This window comes from Mustelus asterias, chromosome 4 (genome assembly GCF_964213995.1).
Source record: "Mustelus asterias chromosome 4, sMusAst1.hap1.1, whole genome shotgun sequence".
In the NCBI taxonomy this organism is placed as follows: Eukaryota; Metazoa; Chordata; class Chondrichthyes; order Carcharhiniformes; family Triakidae; genus Mustelus; species Mustelus asterias.
Genome location: NC_135804.1, coordinates 125,646,924 through 125,672,393, shown reverse-complemented (window position 1 = coordinate 125,672,393; position 25,470 = coordinate 125,646,924). Strand labels below are relative to the sequence as shown.

The 25,470-nt window shown below is 41.5% G+C and overlaps 1 protein-coding gene across 1 annotated transcript in view; it reads left to right on the top strand.

The window, feature by feature from the left end:
* Positions 1-25,470, top strand: part of LOC144492976 (succinate--CoA ligase [ADP-forming] subunit beta, mitochondrial-like) — a 96,327-nt gene that overhangs the window by 15,167 nt on the left and 55,690 nt on the right. Inside the window, exon 4 of the mRNA XM_078211714.1 lies at positions 15,494-15,656. Coding sequence (XP_078067840.1) covers positions 15,494-15,656 — 163 coding nt within the window. The remainder of the gene's footprint in view (positions 1-15,493; positions 15,657-25,470) is intronic.

The window sequence follows — 25,470 nt, the reverse complement described above, 5'->3', positions numbered from 1 at the left end:
AGGATCTGATATGTACAACAAAAGACCATCGGCATAAAGACAGATCTTATGACATAGACCACCCCTATTAATTCCAATGACATCCTTGTTACAGTGAAGAGACACAGCAAATAGCAATATTAAAATGAAATGGGGATAAAGAACAACCCAGTGTGCTGCCTCTGTGGAGGGGAAAATAACCAGAGTATGAAAGATTTGTACAATTTGAAGCTACAGGTGATGACTAAAGAGCTTTAATCCATGAGTTGAAAACTGGTCTAAACCCATTTTAAAAAAACTTTGAATAAACAGTCCCATTCTACACAGTCAAATGCTTTTTCAGCATCTAAGGAAATTATAAACCTGGAAGAGAAGAAGGGGTCTTGGAGTAAATAACATTAAATAGTTGACTTAATTTGGAGAATGACTGTCAATCCTTAATAAAGCCGGATTGGTCAGGAGAGACAATAGTTGACAAAATGGTCTCCAAATGGAGGGCAAGAGCTTTGGTTAGTATCTTGTAATCCATGTTCAGCGGAGAATTAGGGTGGTAGGAGCTGCATTCAACATCCTTAGCCTTTTTAAGTGAGATGTTTGCCTGACTTTAAATGAAAGGAAGGTTACCATGAAAAAGCTAAGCAAGGGAGACAAACGGGAGGAGAATATTTTATAAAAATCAACAAGAATCAAACCATTGATTCCTGGAACATTACGACTTCATAGCACTTTCATGGCTTGGTCTGTTTGTAGAGGTGAGAGGAGATTATCTAATGCATACCTATTAACAGGGCTCAAGGTTGGGATATCAAACTTGTCAAAAAATGAATGGAAACTAGAATTGTCTGCAACTACAGAGGTGGGGCGGCATGGTGGCACAGTGGTTAGCTCTGCTGCCTCACAGCGCCAGGGACCCGGGTTCGATTCCTGGCTTGGGCCACTATCTGTGTGGAGTTTGCACGTTCTTCCCCTGTCTGCGTGGGTTTCCTCCGGGTGCTCTGGTTTCCTCCCACGGACCAAAGATGTGTGGGTTAGGTGGATTGGCCATGCTAAAATTGCCCCTTAGTGCCAGGGATACTAGCTAGGGTAAATGCATAGGGTAATGGGGATGGGGATTGTGGTCGGTGCAGACTCCATGGGCCAAATGGCCTCCTGCCGCACTGTAGGATTCTATGATTCTGTGAACACGTGGTAGAATAGAAAGTTGTAAAGTGATTGTTTATACATTTCGGATCTAGTGTAGAAGTACCAGATTCAGTGCAAATCTCTGATCAGATTAAAGGTCGCTGACTTGTGAAGTTGGTGAGAAATAATTTTGCTGACTTTTTCACCATGCTCATAATACTGTTGTCATGATTTCAGAAAATGTTGCTCAGCCTGGTTAACGGATAAAGATCAAATTATACCTGTAAACTGAGTCTTTCCTTATAAAGCTCCAGAGTTGGAGCAGAAGCGTTGTGCTGGTTAATTTGGAGTACAAGGTCAGCTAATTCAGATAGGCACTTTGAGCACTGCTATTCATCCTTGCAATGTATGAAATAATCTGACTACGGATATAAACCTAAATAGTGGATATAGTTACATCAATGGTCGAATTGATGCCGAAGAACAAATTGGTCTGAGAGGAGATAAAATTTAATAAATTCTTCAGAGAGAAAAGCAGGATCAAAACGCCAAATATGTTGAGATTTTCAGAAAAGCATAGTTTCAACAATCTGGGGGCATCCCCAACGCCGGCTTTCCCCCAAACGAAAGGCTGAACTCATCCCCCTCTTTATCGCTCGGTGCTAAGCATAACCCAAAAGAACTTGGGTGCAAAATCCCACCCACAACAAAATAAAACATGAATATCATCTCCAGTTACAAATATCAAATAGCCCAGCAATAGCATTAAATCATCATAGTGAAATTGTTAAACACAATTAGCAACAGCGTAATCAGAGTCCTTCAACCTTTGTGGTTGCTGTTAATATTGTATTACCATCAAACATTCAATGTTAGTAATATGTTGTGGGCAACTGTTAAAGGGAAAACAAAATACTCAGAGAAAAAGAAGCTTCCCACAGTTGAAATCTGATGGAACGTCGACAATCATCACAGCCAATTAAACAGATCAGACAGTCAATCAGCAGCCATGTTTCAATTAGTGCAGTCTTTCGCTGATTCTGGATCAAGGAATATTTTCTGAATGTGAATGCTATTTATGACCCTTAATCTGGCACCGGTAGAGCAAGCTAAATTTTACTTCCAGACATTGCAGTTAGAGCCCTTAACCTCCACAAAGACAGCTTTTTCCTGGCTACCACTACAGTAAAATCCAGAAAAACATTCCGTTTCCTTTGCCGAGCAGAGTACCTTTCTGTCTAGTCAGCTGCCGAATCTCCTCGACATTATAGTCATGGAATTTAATGATGAAAGGCCTCAGCCTCAGCCTGGTTTTCAGCTTGGACTGCATGCTGCTCTATGCTCTGTCTTTTTTTTCAAGGTGGCACCGGAGAGAGGCGACTTCTTGCAAGCTGTGCCCAGCATACCTTCTAATTCTATCTTTTACTCTCATTCTATGCTTTTAAAACTTCATTCTAACTCTTTTAAACACCCTAGCTATGACTGTAACACTACATACTGCACACTCTCGTTTCCTTCTCTATGAATGGTATGCTTTGTATAGTGCGCAAGAAACAATACTTTTCACTGTATGTTAATATATGTGACAATAAATCAAATCTAGCAGCGACAGCTCAGGCAAATCCAGCACGTCTTTCAGTAGCTGTGCCACAAATTAATTAGGGTAAAGGCCCTCACAGTTCCCCCCTCCCCCCTTCAAAAATCTTCACATTGGATCTCCTTGATCTTGCTTCAAGGTCTTTGGTTTTAGCCGTCAATTTGCTGACTGCAAATGACAGCACTTTATTCTCAAGCTACTTCTCTCTCAAGTCAAGAAAAGCACTATCCTAGTTCTGATCCATGAGTTGTACCACATTTTTACCTTCCTCCAGTTTGAAAAACATTGTTGTCACCTAGCCAATTGGATATCCATACAGCCACTGTTCGTTTTATTCCATGGGCTTGAACTTTGATGGAAGTTTATTATGTGGCACTCTAGTAAATGTAATTGCTGAGTTATACAGTAAGGGATAGCTTCAAACTTGAGATTGTTTCTTTAATATTTCAACCGGTCAAAACACTTTTCATCAAGAATTTAGATACCTGTATCCACTTAGTTGCAAAGATAGACAATTAATCATCTTCATCTGATGGGGAGGATAAAGTCGATTAACTATAGTTTCTGCTTTGTTTTATGATCCAGTCACCCCTGAAGAATGCATATGCGTTTGTACATGTTGCATGAAGACAGGATAGTCTGCCAACATTTTGTTTTGGGTCATCTGTGAAGAATAATCAATTAGACATGGTCTCTAAGATAGCTGGTACCAACAAACATGCCCCATCATTCGTTATTACCTATTTGGGAGACGGCACAGTGGTTAGCACTGCTGCCTCACAGCGCCAGGGACCCAGTTCGATTCCCAGCTTGGGTCACTGTCTCTGTGGAGTTTGCTCGTTCTACCCATGCCTATGTGGGTTTCCTCCGAGTGCTCCGGTTTCCTCCCACAGTCCAAAGATGTGCGGGTTAGGTGCATTGGCCATGCTAACTTCTCCCTCAGTGTACCCGAACAGGCGCCAGAGTGCGGCGACTAGGGGATTTTCAAAGTAACTTCATTGCAGTGCTAATGTAAGCCTACTTGTGACTAATAAATAGACTTTACTTTTTAATTTCCTAATATTTAAAGTTAGGACATAGAAAAAAATATTTATGGCCTAAACTTGGAGTGCCCGTTTCTCCTAAGATTTTTAGACACAGAAAATTGAAATAAAATGTTTCTTTAAAAGACTGCCCCATTATTTTTGTTATAAAAAAATGGCCCTTTCTCATCCGTCAGTTCATAGAATTATATAATCCCGCAGTGCGGAAGGCGACTATTTGGCCCATCAAGTCAGCACCTACCACAATCCCATCCAGGCCCTATCTCCATAACCCCATGCATTTAGACCCTAGTTGGGCCCCCTGACACTATGGGGCAATTTAACATGGCCAGTACACCTAACCCGCACATCTTTGGACTGTGGGAGGAAACCGGAGCACCCGGAGGAAATTCACACAGACACAGGGCGAATGTGCAAACTCCACACAGACAGTGACCCAAGCCGAGGATCGAACCTGGGTCCCTGGCGCTGTGAGGCGACGGTGCTAGTCACTGTGCCATTGTGCCGCTCTTAAGGTCCATTTAATTTTCCTTCCACTATTTTGATTGTGGCATGACAAAACAATAATAGAATTAACTATCCATGGCAATCAATCTCCATCAATTAGTTTACAATGACCCATTGCGTAAGGCGAGGAAAACTCCCAGTGGAAAGCTTTGGGAACCACAGGTCCAAAGTCTCCTGTTTCTCCTAAACATGATATTCATGTTTTACTATAGGCTAGCATGCCGGTGCAGCAAACTATTAGGAAGGCTAATGGAATGTTAGCCTTTATCACAAGAGGATTTGAATACAGGAGTAGTGAGGTCTTGTTTCAGTTGTATCGGAGCTTGTTTAGATTGCACCTGGAGTAGTGTGTGCAGTTTTGGTCTCCTTACCTCAGAAAGGATCTCATTGCCATTGAGAGAGTGCAACAAATGTTCACCAATTTGTTCCAGGGAAGACAAGACTGTCTTTATGAAGAGAGATTGAGGGAACTGGTCCTCTGTACTCTTGAGTTTTGAAGAATGAGAGGTGATCTCATTGAAACCTACAAAATACTTGAAAGAATAGACAGGATAGATGCAGGTAAGATGTTTCCCTTGGTTGGGGAGTCCAGAACTAGGAGGCAAAATTTCAAAATAAGGGGGATGCCATTAAGGACCGAGATGAGGAGAAATTTCTTTCCAAAGAGGGTGTGAATCTTTGGGATTCTCTACCCCAGAGGGCTGTGGAAGCTCAGTCACCGAGTATGTTTAAAGCAGAGATTGTTAGATTTCTTATTAACAGTAAAGGGTTATGGGGTACAATGTGTAAAAGGCAGTGAAGTGTCCGATCAGCCATGATCACATTGAAAGGTAGAGCAGGCTCGATGGACTGAATGTCCTACTCCTGTTCCTATGTGTTTTGTCTTAGCAGAAAATTGACTCTTCAGCCTGCTAACAGTTAATGTTGCTCTGATATTTTCCTTGGCTGAATTTCTATATCACTTCTCAAAATATAGCCTGATTTACTTAGAAAGTCACCACACCCATTCACTTCTTGTAAGGTAAGCCAGCTTGTTGATTTACATTCGGCTTTATCACACTAAAGTTTCCGTCAGTCCACCCCAGTAAATTACCACACATGCAAGTTATAGTTTGCATAATGCAGGCTTACAATATTAAGTCATCCTGCTATCGTAGGACTGGAACCTGAGCAGTAAATAGAAACTCCGGATTGTGAAAGACCTGGCATCCACTTATGGGAGGGACTGGTGAGAATGAACCCTCGAATATTTAGAACAGATTTGAAATTCTTGTCCTTACCAAATAATCATCAATGTGAACTTTGGCTGGCAAATTGATCCAATAGTAAGAAGTCTCACAACACCAGGTTAAAGTCCAACAGGTTTATTTGGTAGCACAAGCCACTAGCTTTCGGAGCACTGCTCCTTCATCAGGTAAGTGGAAGTTCTGTTCACAAACAGGGCATATAAAGACACAGACTCAATTTACAAAATAATGCTTGGAATGCGAGTCTTTACAGGTAATCAAGTCTTAAAGGTACAGACTATGTGAGTGGAGAGAGGGTTAAGCACAGGTTACAAGCACAAATTGATCTAAAGCAAGAATTCTGGCTAATTTGCCCCGAAACTGTGGGTGGTATCCAGTCTTGTCTGTACTGCAGCACAAACTTGGCATTGAGCTTGAGATTTCCATTGTAAGGTTGAGCACCATGATGACTTTGCAATTATGTGTTAAGGAATTTCCCCCTCCCCTCCCCCCCATTGTTCTTGCTCCATTGAAAGAAGTTTATTTGTTCCATTATCCATGGTCTTCTGAACCAGTTGTGTTGCCACTTTAATCATCCATCTTTTGACACTGGTGTAAATTTATTGTGCTAAAACTATTCAATCTTCAAATGGTTGTAGTAGGTGTTACGCCTGGCTGAACTTCATCAAACAGATGGCTGAACTCTCCCATTAGATCATTGATCAGGGATTTGTAAAGGCTTTGATTGTAGCATCAGAATTTCAGCTATATTTATTAGCTCCTTGAAATGCCACTTGGTGGCAGCAAAGAGTGAGCAAGTGACCTGTTTGACAAATCTCTCTGCTGGATGTAGAATCTTGAGTATGGCACCATGTATTCTTCTGAAAATTGACAGTGATTTGTGGAGTTTACTTGCAGTCATTTTATTTGTAGTCTAGATGATTTAATGCTCCTTCCTAATGTATTTGATAAAGTGAATGATTATTACCAAGCTTTAATGCGACATTTCAAAAACCAACTCTTTGATACTATTAAACTCTGTTTTCAACAAGCTATCGTTGGCTATCTGATTGCTTTCATTTACTCCTTAGAGTAGTAATGTTTACTCTATAGGGTATTCCAGAAAAGTCATAATGCAGTGATAATCCTGGTGATGCACAAGTTGGCCTGGAAAGAGTTCTAAAGGAGGAATGAATTTTACAACTTGATCCAAAGATGGGAACAACTTATATATGCTTTTCCAATTTAAACTAACACCATTTAACTGTTTTGTATACGATTGCTAGCTATTGCATGCGTGGCCAAAAATTGGGCAAAGTTTGGTTATTCAAAATATTGTCTTTAACCAAATTAGTTTCAGTATAGATGTATGATGCATTTCTGTTTTCTTTGCAGTCGGGGCGACACGGTGGCACAGTGGTCAGCACTGCTGCCTCACTGCGCCAGGGACCCGAGTTCGATTCCTGGCTTGGGTCACTGTCTGTGTGGAGTTTGCACATTCTCCCCATGTCTGCGTGGGTTTCCTCTGGGTGCTCCGGTTTCCTCCCACACTCTGAAAGACGTGCTGGTTGACCCGAACAGGCACCGTAGCGTTGTGACTAGGGGAATTTCACAGTAACTTCATTGCAGCCTTACCTGTGACTAATAATAAATGAACTTTAACTTTAAAATTCACCATTGCAAATCTGTTCTCAGTCAGGACCACTAATATTATTCAGCACATCAAGGCTAATGTTTTCAATACGCCTAATCTAATTCTGTGGTAAGTTTGTCAAGATGTAGAAGAAAGCAAAAGCTTGATGTAATTTTAAGTTTGTGCTTCTAAAATAATGCTAAACGGATGACCTTTTAGTAAAGCATACATATATTTTAAGTGGCTCAGTTTTGCTTTTGCACGAGTACTTCGGGGTTCTTGGCACATGCTGAAAGAAACGATGGACAATATTTTTGGGGTGGGGAGTTCAGTTTCTATCTTTATCCAAGATGATTTGAAACTGAAACACGGAGGAGGAAGATTCACCTGCACCCAAAGGAGAGAAGGCGTCTGCCCCACCCTCCTGAACCTCCTTCCTGCAGGGCAATGCTAGTGGTCCTTCCTGCAGAAAATTGTTTATCAGACTGCAGAATGAGTAATGGACACTGGTTTTCCCCCCCCAAGGGTCAGTGCTGGAAGAACTATTATTGTTATGGATGATTTTGACATTGGAGTACGGAGTTTCAAAATATGCTGACAATACCGGCCTTGGAGGTGTGGCAAGCAATCGACCGCAGCAGCACATAGGCTAACAGAATGGGCAGACAAGTGGCAAATGAAAGTGTGATGTGATGCATTTTGGCAGAAGGGATAGGGTGAGGTAAGATACTCTAATGGCAGAGTTTTAAAGAATGTGCAGGGACAGAGGGACCTGGAAATTTACATGCATACTTCTTTGAAGATGGCAGGACATACCAAAGTACAATGGATCAAAGGCTTCTCAAAAGAGGTATTGATTACAAAAGCAGGGAGGTTATACTAAACTTTTATAAAGCCCTGGTTAGGCTGCACTTAGAGCTTTGCATCTAGTTCTGGTTGCCACATTTTAGAGAGTGCAGAGGTGATTTGTCAGAGTGGTTCCTGGAATGTTGGAATTTAGCTAGACGGTTAAGCTGGAGAAGCTGAGGTTTTTCTCCATGGAGCAAAGGAAGTTGAGGGGAGATTGGATATAGAGGTGTGTAGGATGATGATTATTTTAGATAAGGTTCCGTTAGCTGCTGGTTCAAGGGCTAGGGTCACGGATTTAAATTTGGGCAAGAGTTATCAGCCTGAAACATTAACTCTTTCTCTTTCCACAGATGCTGTCAGGCCTGCTGAGCATTTCCAGCATTTTGTTTTAATTTCAGATTCCCAGCATCTGCAAAATTTTACTTTTATAATTTTAAAATAAGTTTTTTTCCACCAGTTTCAGCTCCGCTGTTGGGCTGCTGTAATATCTAGTTTTCCCACTGGGTGGAGATGTAACAAATGCTTACATTTGAATGGTATTCTATTATCTTACCCACTTGCTGGCAGTTCGTGATATTCTTCCAGAAGTCTTGGACAGACGTGGCAGATATTTGTAAAAATGTGAGGTTATCTACTTTGGTAGGAGGAACAGATGTGCAGAATATTTCTTAAATAGTAAGAGATTAGAAAATGTAGATGTACAAAAGGACCTGAGTATCCTCATCAGTAAGTCACTGAAGGCTAATATGCAGATGCTGTAGGCAATTAGGAAGGGCTACTGGAATATTGGCCTTTATCTCAAGAGGGTTCAAGTACATGAATACTGAGGTCTTGCTTCAACTGCTTGGAAGCTTGGTTAGACCGCAGGTGGAGGACTGTGTGCAGTGTTGGTCCCCTCACCTCAAAGAATATTATTGCCATCGAGGGAATGTGATAAAGATTCATCAGACTTATTCCCGGGATGGCAGGACAGTTCTGTGAAGAGAGATTAGGGAAACTGGGCCTGTGTTCTCCAGAGTTTGGAAGAATGAGAGGTGATCTCATTGAAACCTACAAAATACTTAAAGGGATAGACCAGGTAAGATGTTTCTCCTGGTTGGGGAGTCTAGAACCAGGAGACACAATTTCAAAATAAGGGAGCAGCCAATTCGGACCAAGGTGGGGAGAAATCTTTACTCAGAGGGTTGTGGATCTTTGGAATTCTCAACCCCAGAGGGCTGTGGAAGCTTCGTCACTGACTATGTTTAAAGTAGAGATTGACAGATTTCTAAATGCCAACGAGATATGGGGACAGTGTGGGAAAAAGACATTGAATTGGATTATCAGCCATGATCATACTGAATGGCGGAGCAGGTTCGATGGGTTGAATGGCCTACTCCTGTGCCTATGTTACTATGAAGCACTATGGAGTTGTGTTCAGTAATGGAACACTCTAGACCCTGTACAGTGCAGGTCACGCAAGTCAGATGTCCTGTTTTCCTGCTGTTTGTGGAATGCCACACAACTCTCCAAGAAACTCTGTTCATCTGACCCAGAGCTGACTCCATCATTGGTGGATACTAAGCTCCAAATTCCCTCCTTAAATCTCTCCATCTGTTTGACCTCCTATAAGACTTCTTGAAAATCAGTTTTCTGACCAAGTTTTAGTTGCCTCCCCTAGAATTTCTTTCTTTGACTCGGAGTCCATTTTTAACTGTTAAAAAATGTTTTTCCACACAAAATGCACTATTCTCATAATAATGACCTTTGATTTGCATAAGCTGGTCAGGAATTTCTTTTTCGATTATGCCAGTGAAGTAAAATTTGACATCTTAAGGTTTTTTGGGCTGTTTTATTACCCATCCCTAACTGCTCTGATGAGTTGCCAGTGGCGAGCTGTTGTCTTGAACTTATTGCAGTCCATATGGTGCTTAGCTGTTTGATACAACTGATTGATCACTTCAAAGGACAGTTGAGATGTGACCTACAGTTATGTGAAGATGAGACTGGATAATCATGGCAGGATTTCTTCATTAAAAGATGTTCGTGAATCAGTGCGCTATTTTATGACAATCCAGCATCTCCGTGGTCACATTTACTGATACCAACTTCTTATTTCCCGATTTAAGAAACTGCCATGGTAGCATTTTAATTTCTGGATTAGTTTACGCTGATAGATTTAATTATTTTAAATTGCTGCACAATTGTGGGGCTTTCACACCAGTTGGGAACCTCTAGTGTGAAGAGATGGGAGTCATGTGGTATAAACCCCTAGCTGGGAGAGCTGGTTGTAGTGTCTTGCTGTGCTGTGAAGCTCAGTCTTGACTTGTTTCCATCTACCAAGCAGCAGCCCAGAAATGCCTGGCCCCCAACTGCATTGTTTCTACTTGACCTTCTGTATCATTTCCTACAGGACTAATGCATTTCTGTGTGCCTATTGTACTGTAGAAGCCATCTCTCCTGGAAAAATCCGACCTCTGTGAAGGCATTCACTATTGGACTTTGATTCTGGACTCTGAATACATGTGAAACCATAGTACTTTGCTCTGGCTTTTTTCCTCTAAATCTGAGTTAGAGTAATAGTGTTTTACAGCACAGAAAGAGAACCTTTGACCCATCATGCTTTAAAGTAAAGTTTATTTATTAGTCACAAGTAAGGCTTACATTAACACTGCAATGAAGCCACTGTGAAATTCCCCTAGTCGCCACAGTCTTGCGCCTGTTCAGGTCAATGCACGTCTTTCAGAATGTGGGAGGAAACCCACGCAGACATGGGGAGAACGTGCAAACTCCACACAGACAGTAACCCAAGCCGGGAATCGAACCCGGGTCCCTGGTGCTGTGAAGCAGCAGTGCTAACCACTGTGCTACCGTGCCTGTGCTAGCCATCAAATGCCTATCTATTCTAATCCCGTTTTCCAGCATTTGGTCAGTAGCTTTGTATGCCATGGTGTTTCAAGTATTTATCTAAATGCTTCTTAAATGTTGTGAGGGTTCCCACTTCTACCACCCTTTCAGGCACTGATTTCCAAATTCCCACCACCCTCTGGGTGAAAATGTTTTTCCTCAAATCCAGTCTAAATTTCCTGCTTCTTACCCTAAATCTATGCCCCGTGCTTATTGACCTCTCTACTAAGGAGAAAAATTTCTTCCTATCTATATTCCTCATCACTTTGCACACCTTAATAAGGTCCTCCTCAGCCTCCTCTGCTCTGAGGAAAACAGCCCCAGCGTATACAGCCTCTCTTCATGGCTGAAATTCTCCAGCCCAGGCAACATCCTAACGAATCTCCTCTGCACCCTTTCCAGTGCAATCACACCTTTCCTCTGGTGGAGATCAGAACTGCACACATTACTCTAGCGGAGGCCTAACGAGCATTTTATATAGTTCCATCATAACCTCCCTTATATTCTGTGTCTCATTGTATATCCCCATGCCTTGTTCGTGCTCTCAAAATGCATCACCCCACGCTTTTCAGGGTTAAATTCACTTTGCCACTATTCTGCCCATCTGATCAGCCCGTCTAATTCATCCTGTAATCTAAGGCTTTCCTCCTCGCTATTCACCACATCGTCAGTTTTCACGACACCTGCAAACTTACTGATCATACCCCTCCCTACATTCACATCCACATCATTAATGTACACTACAAGCAGCAAAGGATCCAGCACCAATCCCTGCTGTACGCCACTAGACACAAGCTTCCAGCCACAAAAACAATCTTTGATCATTACCCTCTGCCTCAAATTAAGTATTTAATTTGAAGCGTTTTGAGTGTGTTCTCAAATCAATTGTAGTAACTGGTAATAGCAGTGAATTTTGTCAGACTGTTACTTTAGAAAATACCTGGAAACAATTGGGATCAGACCAAGGAGAAGAGCTATCAGAATCTAAATTGAGGGAACAGGTGGTGGATTTCCTTGAATTAGATAACTTAAGCATTATTTAAAGCTGCATTGAATAAATGTTTCAAGGGTAAGAGGATAAAAGGGGAATGAGCAGTTAGAATTGGAGTAGTGAGGTCTGGTTTCAGTTTAGCTCAGTTGGCTGGAGAGCCTGTTAGTGACGCAGAGTGATGCCAAAAGTATGGGTTCAATTCCTGTACCAGCTGAGGTTATTCATGAAGGCCCCGCCTTCTCAACCTTGCCTCTCTCACGTGAGATGTTTTTAGTTGGCCAGTTAGCTCAGATGATTAGAGCATGGTGCTATTAACCCCAAGGTTGTGAGTTCAAGTCCCACACTGGACAAATGCAAATACGCATATGCTCATACAATCCAGGTCGAGTTGAACTCCCAGTAAGGCAACAGCCTCTTCCTGTGCTGTAAATCATGTGATACTATTAATAGACTTCTGAATTCTGAACCAACAAAGGATATTCAGTCTAGTGGTGATGGCAATGATCAAGTGTCCTGGTTGGTGTTTGCCCAAACCTGGCTTGGTGCTTCCTCCAAGTACTGATCAATATGAATGAGTGTTAATTTAGCAGTAGAAGATTAAACTGGTTAGTAGGGAGTGGTCAGAAAGTTACCTAGGAATTCTTTGATCTGGATCCAACTTCCAGAATCCTGTATATCACTATGACTCCAACTTGGCCTGAGATGGTAATAGTAACTGTGATGTAGGCTGTTAGTCTGATCCATAGAATCATATCTATTGTCAGGTTGCAGCTTGTTAGTTTGTAGCCCACTCTCCACTTGGATTCCTTTTCCCTGATGTTAATAAGGAGCACTCTGCAGGTTCAACTGGCTGAGTCTTCTTCTGTTCTCCCTGGGCGGCATGGTGGCAAAGTGGTTAGCACTGCTGTCTCACAACGCCAGGGATCTGGGTCAAATTCCAGCCTTGGGTGACTGTCTGTATGGAGTTTGCACATTCTCCCCGTGTCTGCCTGGGTTTCCTCCGAGTGCTCCAGTTTCCTCCCACACTCCAAAGATATTGGTTGGTTGATTGGCCATACTAAATTACCACTTAGTGTCAGGGGAATTAGCAGGGTAAATATGTGGGGTTACGGGGATATGGTCTGGGTGGGATTGTTGAAAGTGCAGGCTCGATGGACCAAATGACCTCCTTCTGCATTGTAAGGATTCTATGTATGAGTCACTGATAGTGGGCCTGGCTTTCTTGGCTCAGTCCGCAAGCGTGACTCCAACCTTCCTGTTGTGTGTTATTTTAACTCAGCATCTTGCTCTCATGCCCACATGTCTGTCCTTCGTCTGCTGCATTGCTCTACTGCTACCAGAAGGATGTGGAGGCTTTAGAGAGGGTACAGAAAAGATTGATCAGGATATTGCCTGGTATGGAGGGCATTAGCTATGAGGAGAGATTGGACAAGCTTGGTTTGTTCTCACTAGAATGGCGGAGGTTGAGGGGCGACCTGATAGAAGTCTACAAGATTGAGGGGCATGGACAGAGTGGATAGTCAGAAGCTTTTTCCTAGGGTGGAAGAGTCAATTAGGAGGGGGCAAAGGTTTAAGTGCAAGGGGCAAGATTTAAAGGAGATGTATGAGGCAAGTTTTTTACACAGAGGGTGGTGGGTGGCCTGGAACTCGCTGCCAGGGGAGGTAGTTGAAGGGGCGTCTTGACAAATACATGAATAGGATGGGAATAGAGGGATATGGTCCCCGGAGGTTTTAGTTCAGTCGGGCACCATGGTTGGTGTAGGCTTGAGGGGCCGAAGGGCCTGTTCCTGTGCTGTAATTTTCTTTGTTCTTTGTAGCCTGGCACAAGCTGGGGGAGCAACATCTCATCTTCCGGTTGGGCATCTAGCAACTTTTGAGTTTGGCAACTTTAGCCCAATCCATCACGCAAACCAGCCTCCCATCCATTGACTCTGTCTACACTTCCCGCTGCTTCAGCAAAGCAGCCAGGACCCCATACACCCCAGACGTTCTCTCTTCCACCTTCCATCAGGAAAAAGATACAGAAGTCTGAGGTTACGTGCCAACCGACTCAAGAACAGCTTCTTCCCTGCTGCCATCAGACTTTTGAATGGACTTATCTTGCATTAAGTTGATCTTTCTCTACACGCTAGCTATGACTGTAACACTACATTCTGCACTCTCTCATTTCCTTCTCTATGAACGGTATGCTTTGTATAGCGTGCAATATACAATACTTTTCACTATGTTAATACATGTGACAGTAATAACTCAAACCAAATCAAATATTCTGACCTTTTTCCTCCATCTTAAACTGCCTCTTTTTAAAAAAAATTATCTCATTCATGAAAAGACTCAATGTAACCCCTCCCCTTTTGTTATTAACGTTGCCACTTTTTGTTGCAATCTCTTGCAGCTCTAACATATTCTTCTTCCCTTCAGTTCCGATAGAGTCAGAGGATTCGAAACATTAATTCAGCTTTCTCTCCTAATGGATGCTACCAGTCATGAGTTTCTCTGGCATTCTCTGTGCTTGGTTTTCTTAAGTGTTGGCCATTGCAACAGTTTGTTCAGCAGCTGTTTTGCACTGTTGGAGTTGAGTCAACAGCGTGTAGACCAGGCTGAGTTAGGATGCTGGGTTACATTTCTTGAAGGAAATTAGTGAACCAGTTGCATTTTCAGAAAAACGACCTTCAGGTAACTTTTTCTGGAACCAGCCCAGATTTATTGAATTAAATTCCCATGGTGGGATTTGAACTCTCAATGTCTGTCTGCCAGTTCAATTTTATAACAACGACATTGCCATATGTGAAATGTGGAAAAACCAAACACTCTGAATAGCACGTACTCCACCTCCCTGACTGCTCACTGTGTTGTAATGCAGATTAATTGCATGCTTTCTTTTGCAACTCATTCTGTGGAACTCTTGCTTATCTTGTACTTGTTTTTTGCAATCTGAATGGTTTAAAGCCTATGCTTGGAATCAGTGTGGCACCACTTTTCACTTTTGCTAACTTTATCCCAGAATTTTCAACCTTGACATTACCCTTACTCTTCACAGTTGTTGGGCGGCACAGTAGCGCAGTGGTTAGCACTGCTGCTTCACAGCTCCAGGGTCCCGGGTTCAATTCCCAGCTCGGGTCACTGTCTGTGTGGAGTTTGCACATTCTCCTCGTGTCTGCGTGGGTTTCCTCCGGGTGCTCCGGTTTCCTCCCACAGTCCAAAGATGTGCGGGTTAGGTTGATTGGCCAGGTTAAAAATTGCCCCTTAGAGTCCTGAGATGCGTAGGTTAGAGGGATTAGCGGGTAAATATGTGGGGGTAGGGCCTGGGTGGGATTGTGGTCGGTGCAGACTCGATGGGCCGAATGGCCTCCTTCTGCATTGTAGGGTTTCTATGACTTCTATGACTGACTCCTTCAGATTTTGTCAGTTGTGGATTTTAAAAGAAGGCAAGGCCATATTGACTGCCACATTCACAGGAACATCGGCCAGTCTACGGAATTACAATTTTTGCCTGTTGATTTAGCTAAAATATTTTTGGATGTTTCACATATGCATGTGCTGATGCCTTAGACGTACGAGTTTCGAAAGGGAAGAAAAGTTATTTTCTTGTGTCCGCGAACGTCAGCTTTGGTTTTGCTTATCGCTCAGCTTTTCTCTAAATTGTGAATTCTTTTTCAGCCCAGAGGAAGTCCAGGATATTGCTTCAAGGATGATTGGGAAAAAACTATTCACCAAACAAACTGGAGCAAAAGGGAGGATATGTAACCAGGTGTTTATCTGCGAGCGCAGGTACCCAAGAAGAGAGTACTATTTTGCCATCACTATGGACAGGGATTCTCAAGTGAGTAACAAATTTACTGATTACAGTTTGTTGTTGTTACATTTTAATGGAATGACGCTCATGTCCTGAAGGCTTAATTGTTGTTGGTATCCTTATACAAGTGAAATCTTCCTTCTGTGAAATGGCAGTCTGTGTCATCAAACAGTACATCATCTGCTCAAGGACCTTCTACAGCATGTGAACCATAAGTGGAACTCCTGTCTAATTTCTATCCTCCCTATATCCTTAGAATACTGACTTCAATTTTAGCTCTCGCATCATCATCACCGTCATCCTTGATGGGGTCAGTTAAGCTGGTATTGATTAAGGATGTCATGTTGGGCGGTCCGATTCCCTCTGAGCTAATGAATTAGATGAGTATGGATCACTGAAAAATGGCTTACTTCTGTCTTGTTGAATGTCTGTTAAATAATTATTTTTCAGGCAACATACAGTTTTTGCTGAACAAAACTTGAGTGAGTTTGATGGAAGCAGACCTTCAAAGAGTGATGTCTTCTATTTCATTTTATGACCATTAGTCACCCAGTTTATTTTCCTTGAACCTATGTTGAATTCCTTGTGGAAATGCAGGTTAAGGTGAGATTCAGAGGCACATAACAGATCTCAACTAACAAAAAAATAAGCAGAATGCAGAAAATTAGAGGTGGTAGATTGTGAAGAAGGCAGAGAGGTCCTTAAAAGGGAGTTGAATAGGCACTTAGGAAAAGGATCTTACAGGGTTATAGCCAAAACGCTGGGGTGTGGGACCCAGCATGAATGCACTTTCAAGGCGCCAACTCTGGCATGATGGGCTGAGTGGCTTCCTTCTGTGCCGTTTTCTTTGTTCTAGGGAATATAAAGGGTAATAATCATGGACTTTATAAAAACATAAGAAGTAGATGAATGGATCACAAAAGGGTTGCTGATTTAGAAAGTTGAGAGGGGAAATATTCTCAAGTCCAAAATACTAAGTGACTTCTTTGCCTCAGTTTTCACCGAAGAGTTTTTATGGGAACCAGGAACTAAATGGAGCAATTAGCGACATGCTTCCAAAATGCTGAAAATGGCACATAGGAAATAGCGGAGATTTTGCTCAATCTAGCAGATATCATTGGATATGAAAACTGTACTATAGTACTGGAGGCTTGCTAATGTTAATGCCTCTGTTCAACATGAGAGAAAAGATTAAATGAAGTTAACTATAGGTTAGTCAGCCTAGTGGACATAGGTAGTAACCATTCATTTAGAAATTCATTGATTAATTATGGACAGATAGGATTTGTTTAAGTTGCGTCTAATAAAGCTGATAATGTTCTTTGAAGAAATAATGGAGTGTACGGCAGCACAGTGGTTAGCACTACTGCCTCACAGCGCCAGAGACCCAGGTTCGATTCCCGGTTTGGGTCACTGTCTGTGTGGAGTTTGCACGTTCTCCCCGTGTCTGTGTGGGTTTCCTCCGGGTGCTCCGGCTTATTCCCACAATCCAAAGATGTACGGGTTGGGTGGATTGGCCATACTAAATTGCCCCTTTGTGTCAGGGGGACCAGCTAGGGTAAATGCATGGGGTTATGGGGAGAGGGCCTGGGTGGGATTGTGGTTGATGCAGACTCGATGGGCCAAATGGCGGCCTCCTACACGGTAGGATTCTATAATTCTATGTATCGGTAAAGGAAATGTATGTGTATGAGTTTTCAAGATGTATTTGATAAGGTGCTGCTTAGAAACCTTGATAAAATTAGGATAAGTGAAAATAAAGGAAATATGATAGTATGGATAAGATATTGGTTAAAGGACAGAAATCAGAAAATACTGAGTATTTTCTGCATGGGATGAGTGTAAATTGGTATCCACTAGGGATCAGTGTAGAATCATTGGTCTTATTGCAAATCAAATCTTCTCTTAGAAATAGCAGGTATAAACATCAAGATATTCAGTTGAGAGGGCATATGCAAGCTAATAGATTGTGCAGTTAAAAGAAATTGCTAAGAAATATGAGGCTATCTGTTTTGAGTAGAAGAATGAGAAAGTATAGAGGAACACAGAAGCTGTGGGATTCAAGTTTGTACATTTTAAAAGCTGATTTTAAAAAAAATAAACGCATGGGATCTAGATGCAGTTAATTTGCACTTGTGTGCTTTTCGATGCTGTTGCTTTCTAGGAAGCTTTCTGCTATAGAATTGACATCAAGTATCACTGTCAAACCTTAGCAGAGGAATCGAAAAGTTGGGCTTCAGTGTTGCAATAGTGAAGCTCTCATTCACGGATTTTGGAGACATTATCAAAAAGATTTGATTGTAAGAAAGTGAAGAATATAGAGCTGAGGAGAAGGCTTCTAATAAAACACGCAATCTGTTATTGATATATCACAGGCAAGTCTGATTCTGTAATGTTGTGACATTGTGGACATAACAAAATATGCAGTTATGGTCTACCCACAATAATGTTAGCTTAAGAGTTTCACCAAGTGTATGGTATTTTCTTCCTTCAGCTGCCAGGAACTTATTGCTTCCTTCACGCAAAACTCTGGAAAGAATGTTTCCTGACACTTAAAAATTCAGATTTGTAAATCGTTAGTTGAGGAACCATGTGACTTAGGAAAGAGTGATATGAGTTAGATATTTTGAATGATTTTGAAGTAAGTGGCCTACTTAAAGAGGGGAATGGTGTTGATGTCCCGGGTGAAGCTCAGGCAGTTACATTTTTAGCATGGGTATGGATAAGAACTGTCGGGTCTTTAAAACTATTGAATCCCTATAGAGCAGAACAGACCATTTGGCCAATTGAGTCTCCTGCCCGCCATCAAAATTTTTTAGGGTGGGAATGATCAAGTTGCAGAGGATAGAAGATTGAAGAATATATTCTTATACTTATAGCCTCTATATTTGGCTCCATGTAAATCATCTTTTTAGCTGATTTATACTGTTCTACAAATCTCTCTCTTCACTGCCTGAATATATTGGTGTGCTTGACATGTTTAAGAAACGAAGTTCATTTTATATTCCTATGAAAAATATAATTATTTCCCATGATCCACAGTTACTTCTGAGACTTTTCTTTCCTGCTTTTAAAGTAAGGCAGTCTTCCCTGATACTTTTCTTGTGTAAATAAATAACTTACATCGGCATTTTCAAAGCAATTGCATATTTTTACAGGAGTCATCAAATGTGTATTTATCATTCAAAGTATTTGGGGAGGATGGCTGTTAGACCTTGGCAGAATTACAGTGGCAGTAGGAGTGATTTCACCATAAGCTCCATTAAAAGTTAAAAAGAAATGTTAACTATTTTCTGATGAGCCTCCAGAATCCCTTTGAGGTTTGTTCGTTAAGCTGCTCAGTACCTGGTACATAATGGTGGCTCTGAGCAATTGTCCCTCAAAATTGCAATTGGACTCCTGTGTAGATTGTGGAGCCCTCATTTGGATCCCCTTTGTAGCAGGTTATTCAATGGAGTGTCACAGTGAAACTTTCCACTGGTAGAAGGGTCAGTACCCACAGGACACATAATTAAGGTATTTGCTTAAAGTAAAAGTAAAGTTTATTTATTAGTCACAAGTAAGGCCTACATTAACACTGCAATGAACTTACTGTGAAATTCTCCTAGTCGCCACACTCTAGCATCTGTTCGGGTCAATGCACCTAACCAGCACGTCCTTCAGACTGTGGGAGAAAGCCGGAGTACCCGGAGGAAACCCACACAAACGCAGGGAGAACGTGCAAACTCCGCACAGACAGTGACCCAAGCCGGGAATCGAACCCGGGTCCCTGGCGCTGTGAGGCAGCAATGCTAACCACTGTGCCAGCAATATGATGAGGTGGACATTTTTTTTTTTGCAGCACAGTATTGTGATTTGTGCATCCGAAAGGGCAGCGGAAACAGATTCAGTAACTTTGAGAAGGGAATTTGCAGGAAGACAGTAGGAGTAGGACTAATTGGATAGCTCTTTTAAAGAGTTAGTACGTGTATGATGGGTCAACCAGCCTCCTCCTGGGCTATAAGATTATATGATGCTGCTGTGGCATGTGACTTGACAGGATATGTTAAATTGAATGGTGAATTTTGGAAGAATCCATTATCCGCCCAGTAACAAAATATAATGTGTGTTCCGGAAGTAGTCCTTGATGAATGAGAAATTTATAATGTGGTGATGGTGTGCTACGTTGCCACACTATACTTTTGCCTCTGCTTGGTTAACAAAGTGTCAGGGGTTTCTGATGGATGTCTGACACATTTTTTAAAGTCTATTACAACCTCAGTTGTAAGAGGAATTTTCTGAAGTGTCCCCTGGGGTGCCCTGTATATAGCTGACCTCACTCAACCAATACATAGACTGCAAAAGACAGTATATAGTTAGGGTGAAAATGAATTTATTTGCTAATGCTGCATCAGGAGGGAGACACAGTCAGTGAAGGTTGACTATCCTCTCAGCTAACATTGCAAGGTAAAATTATTGTATTATTCTGACCATTTCAATATCCCACCCAGTCTCATCAATCAGATTGGAGGGTTCAGTCACGAAATTAGGCAGCATTACCTTAGCCAATAACATTCCACCTGTCAACAGGAATAGGAGGTTATTAGCTCCTTGCCCATGTAGGTTCCTCCCCTGTTACCTAGGAAACCTAACCCACGTCAATTCCGGTAACCAAGGCCATAGCTAACACCTGCAAATTTTAGTTGGTGAAAAGAGTCATTCTTTCGTTGGAAATGGGGCCTCCTTTGAGAGACTGCTCCAGCCTTGCTACCCATGAACGAATTTACTCCCTTAAATACCAGACCTACTAAACTTGCCTTTTGCATATCCAAAAACAGATAACAGAAGCTGCCTTTCTGTGCTCCATTGTATTAAAAGAATTTGAACTGTCTACCGCTGTGTTTCCCATCATGCTGCATTCACAACGATGTTGGCCAAGGCATACAATACATACATATTGAAAATACAGTTTAAGCTTATAATACTTTGTTAATTTGTGGCTATACAGTTTATAATACCTTGCATATTTTGTTTAACCTAGTCTACTTACTATAGTAAAACTAAAATGAAGGGTCTCGTACTAAGAATTCTATACTATCCTCCATCAATGGATTCTCTTCCTCTAAATGTTTGAAGAGTGTTCTGCTCCTGTGTGCAGGAGCAGTTATCTGCAGTGCTGTCTTCTAAACAGGAGTTTTCAGTGGCTCCTGCCTGGCTGAAAATCAGCTAAGCTGGTTTCTTTAAACGTAGCCTTAACAACTGTAGGTATAATTGGTAGGTGGAGTGCAAAATTTTACACTGGTTTAGTTAGGGAACACTGCTGAATTTGTGGCTGACATTTGTTGTCAGAGCCCAGGGTATTTTACTCTGCGTCTTACTCTACACTAACCTGAGAATACTTGCTGTTTCACTGGTTTCTCAAAGTGGAAGAGCCTTCTGCTGATTTCAACATTGGCGTCCCTTACTTTGCTAACAGATATCTATTTATAAGTCCTTTCCCTTCCAAAAATCTCTAGCTGAGTTAATGGCAGCTTAATCCCTTCACTTTACTGCATTACTTTCTGAACAGCTGTCACGATACCAAGTTCTCTCAGCTCTGAAGTTATGTTTAAAGTTCACTTGCCATCATGTTTTGACTGTTCTTAAAATAGCTGCAGATATACGTGTAGATCTAGTGTGCATTTGGTGCACTATGGTTCACTATAAAGTGCCTTTCATTTTAGAAAAATAATTTTGATCCTGTCACAAAACCATTTGATAAGAATCTTAAGATTAATCATGTAAAATCAAAACTCTTCAAAGATTGCTTGTTTCGAATGTACTGCACAGAAATGGGCCCAAATTTGTTTCTGAAATGAATCAAGCAAAAATTCCTCCTGCTCAGATAAAATTAATCAACCGTCCTGTAGTGGTTATGATACTGAACTAATAATCCCGAGGCCTAGACTAATAATCCAAGCGAAAATAAGATAAAATCCCACTGTGGCCATTTGAGAATTTGAATTCAGTATAAATCTTGAATTAGAAATAAAACTGATATCAGCAGAAGTAACAGTGAAACTGTCAGATTGTCATGAAACCCAACTGGTTCCGTAAGATGTGCTGGTTAGATGCATCGATCCGAACAGGCACCGGAATGCGGCGACTCGGGGAAGCCTTACTTGTGATTAATAAATAAACTTAACTCAATAAAGATGTGGTGATGCCGGCAATGGACTGGGGTGGGCACAGTAAGAAGTCTCACAACACCAGGTTAAAGTTAAAGTGCTACAAAATAAACCTGTTGGACTTTAACCTGGTGTTGTGAGACTTCTTTCTTAGCTCAATAAAGTCCTTTATGGAATGAAACCCACCATCCTTATTTAGTCTTGCCTCTATGTGACTTCAAACCCACACAAAAGTAGTTAATTCTTAACTGACTGGCCTAGCCAATCATTCAGTTGTATCAAACTATGCAGTGAAGGCAACCCACCAAGCATAACCTTTTCCAAACAATGAGGTATGGGCAATGAATGATGGCCTTGAAAGAAAGACAGTAAGAAGTTTAACAACACCAGGTTAAAGTCCAACAGGTTTATTTGGTAGCAAAAGCCACACAAGCTTTCGGAGCTCCAAGCCCCTTCTTCAGGTAAGTGGGAATTCTGTTCACAAACAGGGCATATAAAGACACAAACTCAATTTACATGAATAATGGTTGGAATGCGAATACTTACAACTAATCAAGTCTTTAAGAAACAAAACAACGTGAGTGGAGAGAGCATCAAGACAGGCTAAAAAGATGTGTATTGTCTCCAGACAAGATGCTGCAACAACGGATGAATGAACACCGCTCGACAATCACCAGGCAAGACTGTTCTCTTCCTGTTGGGGAGCACTTCAGCGGTCACGGGCATTCGGCCTCTGATATTTGGGTACGCGTTCTCCAAGGCGGCCTTCGCGACACACGACGGCGCAGAGTCGCTGAGCAGAAACTGATGGCCAAGTTCCGCACACACGAGGACGGCCTCAACCGGGATATTGGGTTCATGTCACACTATTTGTAACCCCCACAGTTGCCTGGACCTGCAGAGTTTCACTGGCTGTCTTGTCTGGAGACAATGCACATCTTTTTAGCCTGTCTTGATGCTCTCTCCACTCACGTTGTTTTGTTTCTTAAAGACTTGATTAGTTGTAAGTATTCGCATTCCAACCATTATTCATGTAAATTGAGTTTGTGTCTTTATATGCTCTGTTTGTGAACAGAATTCCCACTCACCTGAAGAAGGGGCTTGCAGCTCCGAAAGCTTGTGTGGCTTTTGCTACCAAATAAACCTGTTGGACTTTAACCTGGTGTTGTTAAACTTCTTACTGTGTTTACCCCAGTCCAACGCCGGCATCTCCACGTCTTGAAAGAAAGATCCATAGCCTGAGAATGAATAATTTAAATAAAACAAGATTTTCCTGTTGTTTTGATATTTTAAAAAATGAGTAACTAATTTCTACCTTGCTGGAAAATAGTGCTACTTACAAATGATATAGGCACATTTGACCACAGCAGACATTTCGACTGAAGTTTAAGAATTTAATCTTGCTTTTGTGCACACCCCATGAATGATGCAGCAGATTATATTTTTCAGGTCCTCCAAATCTCATGGCATGAGTAGCCATGCACAAGTATTTATCATATCTAAGTAATTTCAGTTTGAGAAACTGTCTATCCAGTGTTTTGGCCTGCTTTACCCAGCTATGCATTCTGACATTTACTTAATTGCACAAGTATTCAAGTCAGGGTTGGTTGGGGAGTGGGAGGTGTGGGTGAGGGGTATAAGAGTTACCGTCTGACACACCAGCACACAGATCAGTTTCAAAGTATTCCGTTGGCTTCTATTAGAGAGGAACGACTACAACATCAAAGTGAGATCACATTGCCTGGGGGTAGAGCACATCTTATAGGGCATTCTTATTTTTGCAGTACTGACTTGAGTGGCAATGCCACTAATTTTAGCATTGCTTTGATGATTTAAATGAAGCAAAGTGCGTTCACATAGTGATTTCTGAAAAATGTATGCAGTGAATGTTCATTGCCACTGGATGCTTTAGTTAGGATGTTTGAACAGTCTTAGTTCAGATCATGGGCAAGGAGGTTGAACAGAACAAGATTTCACAAAATGTATTAGAGTCCTCATAAAATGGTATATTATGAGTCAGTGTTTTTGCAAATTCACTTAATAATGGCTCGCAGTTTGTGGTTGCACGGACGTTGAAGGTGTGAACGCACCCTGTTAGAACTCTGCAACCTCTGACTTCCGTGTGTATTGTTAAATACATAAAGCTGGAAGTTGCTGTCAACCTTGTTCCTCAGTAAGAAGTTTAACAACACCAGGTTAAAATCCAACAGGTTTATTTGGTAGCAAATGCCAAATGGCATTTGCTACCAAATAAACCTGTTGGACTTTAACCTGGTGTTGTTAAACTTCCTGTATTTACCCCAGTCCAACGCCGGCATCTCCACATCATAACCTTGTTCCTCCACAGGGTGTGCTATTGCAGTGTTTGCAAATGAAATCAACACAAAATCCATAATCACAGATTAAATCAACACAGAATCAATAATTCCTCAATGCCAATTTTTTTTTACACAGTATTCTCATAGAAACTAATGAAAATGTTAAAACTTGTCCAATTAGAAGTAGCTGTTTTTAACAGTTTTTAAAACGTATTGGTGTCACAAGTAAGGCCTACATTAACACGGCAATGAAGCCACTGTGAAATTCCCCTAGAACAGTGTAGTTCATAATTACTGATGAACAGTCTCTCGCACTGAAGAATTAATTTTACAAATTTGTAATCTCATTCCCTTAGGATGTTTAAAAATTATTGTTTTAAAATAAAAATTCATTTGATTTTTTGAACTTTGATATTTCCTCTTCTCTCTCAATCCCATTTTTATGTCCTAATCTTTATTTAATTTTCTGTGTATGACTACAATTATAAAATCATATTCCATGCTTTTTATTTCCTGCTCCGCTCTGTGAGAACTCTTCAATCTGACTGGCTGATTAGCCTGCCTGCCCACCATGCTGCAGGATGTTGCGGATCCCAGTCAATGGCGCCAAGTTCAAACAACCATTGGGAGAGAGGAATTTTGTATTCCAGAGCCTACTATATTTCTGTAGGTAACTTTCTTCAAGACTAGCAATGAGGTTGTCCCTTTGCCATGACCACAAAATCTGGGACATAGTCTCAGAAACGATGTACCTCAGTACATTTCCTTTTAATAAATTGGTGATCCAGTATATTTAGAATCCAAGCTTCAGACGTTGTGAGACATTAGAGAGGGGGCGAGTTACCTGGACACTTTGGTCCAGGAGGCAGTCACACTCAATAGGTTAAGTAGAACTTTAGAGTTGGTCATTGGTCAGAGGCAGGATGGTGTGATTGTGAATCAAGCAGATATGGGGATCCTGTATACTGCAATGGAGCCTTGGCCCTTAACTTTGACCAATGGGTTCGAGGCACTTGCTGTGTGAATGAGAATTTCGGAAGGGAATGGGCAAACTTACCATAGGACTACGGTGCTTGGAGTGTGTAAAGGAATGTGATAGAGGATAATATGGTCAGGGGATAGATTCTGTACTTTGCAACCTTGACCAAGAGTTCCCAAGGTTGTATTGTTTGCCTGGTGCAAGGGTTAAAGAAATCTCTTTGCAGCTGGAGATCAGTTTGGACTGGGAGGTGGAGGAAGATCCAGTTGTCATGTCACTTTTGACATAGAAAGAGCTATGATTGAATGTTACGGATAAGAGAGACTTGTTGCTGAAGCTTTTCATCATGCACTGATCAGAACAGACACAAGAGTACCAAATTTCAAATAATGATAATT